This window comes from Sphaeroforma arctica (assembly GCF_001186125.1).
Source record: "Sphaeroforma arctica JP610 unplaced genomic scaffold supercont1.577, whole genome shotgun sequence".
NCBI lineage: Eukaryota > Ichthyosporea > Ichthyophonida > Sphaeroforma > Sphaeroforma arctica.
The window spans coordinates 40,713-47,132 of record NW_014039981.1 but is presented as its reverse complement, the minus strand read 5'-3'; the positions used below and the strand labels follow the sequence as shown (position 1 = coordinate 47,132).

The 6,420-nt window shown below is 40.5% G+C and overlaps 1 protein-coding gene across 1 annotated transcript in view; it reads right to left on the bottom strand.

Moving 5' to 3' along the window:
- Nucleotides 1-3,075: 3,075 nt before the first annotated feature.
- The window catches only part of SARC_07360 (hypothetical protein), a gene marked incomplete at its 3' end in the record, with an annotated part of 6,952 nt that continues 3,607 nt past the window's right edge, over nt 3,076-6,420 (bottom strand). Inside the window, exons 5-9 of the mRNA XM_014298707.1 lie at nt 5,531-5,630; nt 4,574-4,708; nt 4,337-4,394; nt 3,597-3,671; nt 3,076-3,168 (exon numbers count right to left, since the gene is read on the bottom strand). Of these exons, the coding sequence (XP_014154182.1) occupies nt 3,076-3,168; nt 3,597-3,671; nt 4,337-4,394; nt 4,574-4,708; nt 5,531-5,630 (461 nt within the window). The remainder of the gene's footprint in view (nt 3,169-3,596; nt 3,672-4,336; nt 4,395-4,573; nt 4,709-5,530; nt 5,631-6,420) is intronic.

The following is a 6,420-nucleotide window of genomic DNA, read 5'->3' as shown; positions in this document are numbered from 1 at the left end:
TCTATATAAACTCAAACAATAAAAATCTATATAAACTCAAACAATAAAACCTCTATTTGATAACTATAGACGCGTACAAACCGCATCAAGAATCCTTTATACATTCTGTTAGTTGCACTATGATAGTTTTATCAAGAGTCTCGTAAATTTGTATTGCGCTCCACAGTATAGCAATAGTGCACTGCCGAGTATAAGAAACCACTTTCAACGTGGTAAAAACCTAGTTTCCTAACGAACAGGCTAGTATGGTTGATAACACTATGCTCCACATCATCGCAGCTGTATTAAAACCTCTTGTGTTCAAAGAGTCTTCCCCAGGGCACTAAGGGTTACTTTCTATTGAGTTTCCTTGGTTTCCTTGGTTTCCATGGTAGCAAAAGCAACTTCTAATTCCCATCAATGACCCATTACATCTCCGCCACAATCATGCATATAATCATATATTCCCAAATAAAGCATTCTGCTATGATTAGCCACTAACAACGAGTGTAACTCTTTGTCACCTTTCTATACTTACCATGTTAGGTGATACCTGCAGTAATACTATTTTCACAGCCTTCATTCCTACCTTGTACAGTGATGACATCCAACAACTGCTATCTAGGCAGTTTCTACATATTGCTTCATACATAATAAGTACAATCCAAGTTTTATAGTGTAAACTCTAAGCTTTATCAACTATACCCATTGTTACATTTATGAATTCACTTGCCTTACTTCTGCCATAAATAGGGCCAGGCTTGACATGAGCCAATCCTGTATCATGGATCGCCTTGGAATACTTTTACACTGATGACGCTGGGCGTAATGCCACAACTCTGACACTCGCCGGTTGAAGGTCCAGGTGATGAAATCAAGAAGAATAATTCTATATAATTGAGTTGCTCTTTGACTGCAAACGCAAAATATCTTGCTATTTAAAAAAACATCTTGCGTACTGGTTTACCCAGCATAACCTTTTATGAGAAAGGGATTCACATTTCTTTGATGATGTTATGGACCAACCTGTTTTCGCTTAATCAATCAAAGCTACTTGCGGTATAAAAATAAGTGTAGGCTAAAGAGACGTATCATATACTCCCTACCCATCGAAGAGTATTTTTATAACTGTCTACCATCGGACAAGGGGTGATAAACCTATAAACCAGGACAATACTCGTAATAACACACAATGATCTATAAATTTTGCACCTATGACTTGATGTGGCCCGAGCCCCGCAGGACTAGAGGAACACATGCCTGTCCTGGTCTATCGGTAAAATATAGCCAACCCAGGTATTAAGGTTTCACTCATAAAGTGGGTGCCCATATCTCTCCCACAAACATACTCAACTCCCATCTAAATTGAAAATACCTCCGAGAGAGTGTCACAAGTTTGAGATTTAATTCCGATTATTGTCTCCATCGTGTACTCTATTTCTAAGAATGTTCAATAGATACTCCGGGTTATTATCCCTGTCATTTGTTGTAATCTAAATTTGTTTTCCGTCTCATTTTCTGTATACCCAAATGTCTATACAGATTTCTATCTGCGTGTACTAAACCTTTGTCCAGAGTCCAGTCCGTGCGAGAGAAAGCAAAGCCATCTGATAGAGACGGAAATAAGTATACAACGCTAAAAAAAAGTGAATTCAGAAGAGGGTTTCATACGTTACGTTGCACGGACACCCACGGTGTCTTCACAGTTCTCACATTTAAATAATCCTTAAGACAACCTTGTGACTCGTAGCTTAAAATGGTGTGCTAATTTTGTCTATACGCACATTCTTTTTCAATCTCCTCATAGCTAGTCCTGCATTAATTGTCTTTTAGTGTGCTGTGCTGATAAACAGATGAGAGGTGGTTTAAATTCAACACATGATTGATAGAACAATCATGTATTTAAGATTCGATTGGGCGTAGTATCGAGTCTCGCCTGAAAAAACACCGTCGGCCCTAGGAATCTGTGCTGACTATAGGCCTACAATCGGTACACAGGTACAATTAACTGAATATGAGGTAGGTTAGAATTTTGATCGTATAATTGTTTTAATGATATGTACCTATGCCTGGTGCCATCCCCAGCTATAGGTGTGTACAAGCCCCGTATGGCGCTCGATACTACCGGATGCTTCTTCACGCATTCTTGCTTCGAGCGTGTATTGAAGGATGAAGATGCATTGATCTCTGCGCCTGTCCTAAAGCTGTATACTCATCACCCTTCATGTAGTGCTAGAAGTGTAAAATATCAAGTTGTCCGATGCTAATTGTCACCCTATGTCCACCACCACTGATATATTCGGACCTGCTTTGTATAGCAAGTACGCCCGTTGACTATAACCACGGCGATCTTCAGCAAAAGTCTCTGATTTTGATCCATTAGTATTGCTGCTAGATCAGTATGTTGCCATAGGCAGCTTATATGTTCTAGGCTCGACAGCCCTATGTGGTTCAGGCGCGGACTTGGGCTCAACCAGTGATGTCAATGCTACAAACGTAGCCATGAGTAGTGTAGTATCAGCAACGCTTGATGTGGATATATACAGGAAGATAGTAGAATACTCCCTTATCACTCTACCCTGGCTTAGTTGTTATATGTTAGGGCTACGCTTGCCATCACAACTGCCTGACACTAAACAGCGGCGAACTCATACCACCCCTCCATCACCCAAACCTATTGCCACTTGGCTGTACATATGATATAAGCACCATTTCGGCTCAGATTGTGCTTAATAATATCTGGGGCATTCACCTCGTTTAATCGTGTAGGCCGGCAACATAATATGTCTGTGTGAATTGAGGTAGATTTATCAACAGCGGATTTTGACACTTTAAATTCCACCCACAGCGGACACTTGTACTTGGTAGCATAAAACCTGTATCACAAGCGTTTACTTAGCTATGACGATATAGACTATGCTTGAAGTGCGAGTTGTGTGTCGGACGCTGATGTTGGCATTCGATGCATATGCAGTCGACAGCAAGCCGTCCGTGCATATATACCTACTCATACTCAGTATAGAAATTCATCTGCATCCTGTAGGTAAGCTTACAAAACCTGACCATCTCAGCTGGGCTGAGTCTTAGCCGTTTGGCCTACGCTTGCGGCGGTGCTGGGTGTGGCTGCTGCTGGCATTCAATGCACACGTAGTTGACAAAGTGTTGTCGTCCCATCAACCCAGCACACGCCTGTTATGTGAAAATTCGGAGCATTTTTGAGTGAATCTGTCGTGAGCATCATTGAACTTGCTCACTCGCATACATATCCATCAAATGAATGTTCATGAATCAGGTTGTACGTTTGGAGAATATCGATACGAGAAAGATATGCACGTTTGTACTCCAACCAGAGAAATGCACAGATTTTGAGTAAGGGATACAAGTCCAATGGGGTATTTAATAATAGTCTATGATTGGTACATAGACGTGCATACTGGATATAAACCACTCAGAAATCGTGATAAAAGTCATAAAATAGTAAACTCTCGCGTTGAATTTTCAGCGCAAAATAAGCATCTTCAGCGCTTCAAAACTTTAGACAGGATCTGCACGTAGATGTACAGCTACATTGGAAGTACAAACACAAAATTCTAAACCTTCGAGCGAAGCAAACATACCCCATGCAGCCACCGCATGCACTCCTCGCACATGACCATTGGTTTGCCATCCCAGGGCTTACCGCATTTGCATGGCTGTGTATTTTGGAAAGTGTTGTATATTGATAGTTAAAAATTTTGAGGTGACATTCAAGCGTCTTATAGTTCTGAAGGGTATTAAGATCACATGGTGCTGGCGGTTTAATCTCCGTGCACCAGCAAGATATAGGTGGCAAGGGATACATAACCAATAGAAGTGGTTGGTAGCCTTTAAATATTTTGAGGACAAACTAAAATCATACAAAAGTTAAAAGTAGCACTGTGCGTCGTTGTCGATGCACCTCCTATGTCATATCATAAACTCTGCCATATTATATAGTCTGCTAACGCCAGTAACGGCGGATACACTTTCCACAAAAATACAGCCTGTGTCTATCTGGTGAAAATATGGAAGGGTACACCAATCGAGTCCCTACATAGTAATGTACTTCGCTTCAAACACTGGCATATGTGTTCACTAGTGCGCTTGTGCCTTGACTGTTAATAGTATCTCATTATGCATGTAACACAGAGATACTAATATGTATATATGGTTGTATATCTCTGGACAGCAAAGCAGTTTACAATAGGTACTGAAACCTCACAGTGTTGGATCGGATGTGGGATCGGATGTAAAAATGTCACCATATTGTACGTCTATATGCGGAGTAACATAACTACAATCGTGACACCTTCCCTATTGCTACTGACGGTTTACGTACCTGTGAGTCGGGTGATGTTTTCCTATCGCTGTCCATGTCCATTTTGAATACACTATTACTGTGAAGAAGGCAGATACAAAAAAAAGTTAGAACTGATTGAGCGACATGCTCTGCCTATCTACACGCATACACAGGTATATATATATAGACCAGAATACACCCTACAAACCTATTTTTAGAGGAATTTATGCTAGCTTGGCATGCATATGTACTATCCGTACGATAACAGAAGCTTACCTCCTTTCATTGTGCAAGTCCGTCAGTAACGCAGCATCTGCTTCGAGATCGTCGTCCCTATCAAAATCGACTTCACTGCGACTGATTTTCCGTAAGCGCGGCTCTATATAGTAGTTATTCGACTCTGCGACATGGCTGTGGAACATGAACAAATGAGTGTGAATACGAGTTTCGGTACAGGCTGGCGCTGGTAGAAAATAGCACACCATTCTCACACTTCTATAGACTAATGTATATGTAAGACATGTGTCCTCCCATCGAATGTATATGTAAAACATGTGTCCTCCCATCGAATGTATATGCACGACATGGGTCCTCCCATCGAATGTATATGAAAGACATGTGTCCTCCCATCGAAAGTATATGTAAGACATGTGTCCTCCCATCGAATGTATATGTAAGACATGTGTCCTCCCATCGAATGTACCTGCAAGATACATGTCCCATCGATATTAAGATATATAAGTATGTGTATGCACATTCATCGCCGATTTCACAGTGGTGATGTTCCGTACACGCGACTCTGTACTTCAGTTGTTCGACTCTGCCACAGGACTGTCTATACAAATGTGAAGGGACACATGTGTTCGATACGATCATTCCGGACAAAAACTAAAAATAAAGTTGTCAATTTTGGACGCTAAGTATCAGTGTTGATACGTATTGAACTCTTATCTTTGTGTGGTTTCAATGGGACTCACGGGATTCTGCCACAAGTCTGTGCAAACATTGAGAGGAGGATGATGTAAGAGACACTCATCCCAATACAACATATCAAATATTCGACAAATGGTGATCGAATCTTCACTTATACGTACAGTCCCATTCCATCTACCTCTACATTGCACTTATACTTATTCACCCCCACAACAGAACCGTAGAAACTAATATGCACCTGTGGGTATCCGAAAAAGGGCAACTGGCATGCTTGTGTATAGCCGTACAACCGGAACTTACACGCTTCGTTTCCTGGGCCCGATGTTTGGCAATGAACTTGATACTGAATGGCTGGAGGTACTGGAGTCTCTGCGACCGGTATATGCTGGTTTGGTGAATTCTGTGTCAAAAAAAAGAAGAAATCACACAAGTGCACAAAATTAATTTTAATGCGATACTTCTTCTACTAGTCTAAGAGAGAGAGAGAGAGAGAGCGCGCGAGCGAGTGTGAGAGTGAAGGGCGGCGGGGGGGAGGGACTTGAGTGAGAGAGCCGCCGATCATGCCGTCTTTATAAATAGGATAGACATGCTCGAAATGTAACAGGTATTTAAACAATAACAGAAAAATTACACCCAAATCCGAGCCGTCTTTCAAAACTGAATGTTATATATTTTTGATATTTTTTCTTAATGAGTATACGCAAGTAATGTTCGAGTTCCACACTGCAAAGGCAATCTGTTGGCAAAAATATATGACAAAGAAACACTGGGAGTGATAGATGCGACAATAACTGTCAGCAATCTAAAATAACATATTTATAACGATCGCTAGCATGGCTGCATATCAACGCACATATGTATCAGGCATGCTTGGCGTGATTCAATGCGTGTTGCGGATAATTTGAAGCTCATGATACAAACATGGATACAGGAAAGAATACACCAGTCTGATTGAATACGGTGATCGGAACTCAGTACTATGCAGCAACACACAAATGACGATCTACACACATTCAAGTCTATGCACAGGATTGCATAGCAGCACAATATGGTTTCGATGGAGATGAAAAAGGCTACAACTATCTCATATATATATATATATATATATATATATATATATATATATATATATATATATATATATATATATATATATATATATATATATATATATATACTATATATATATA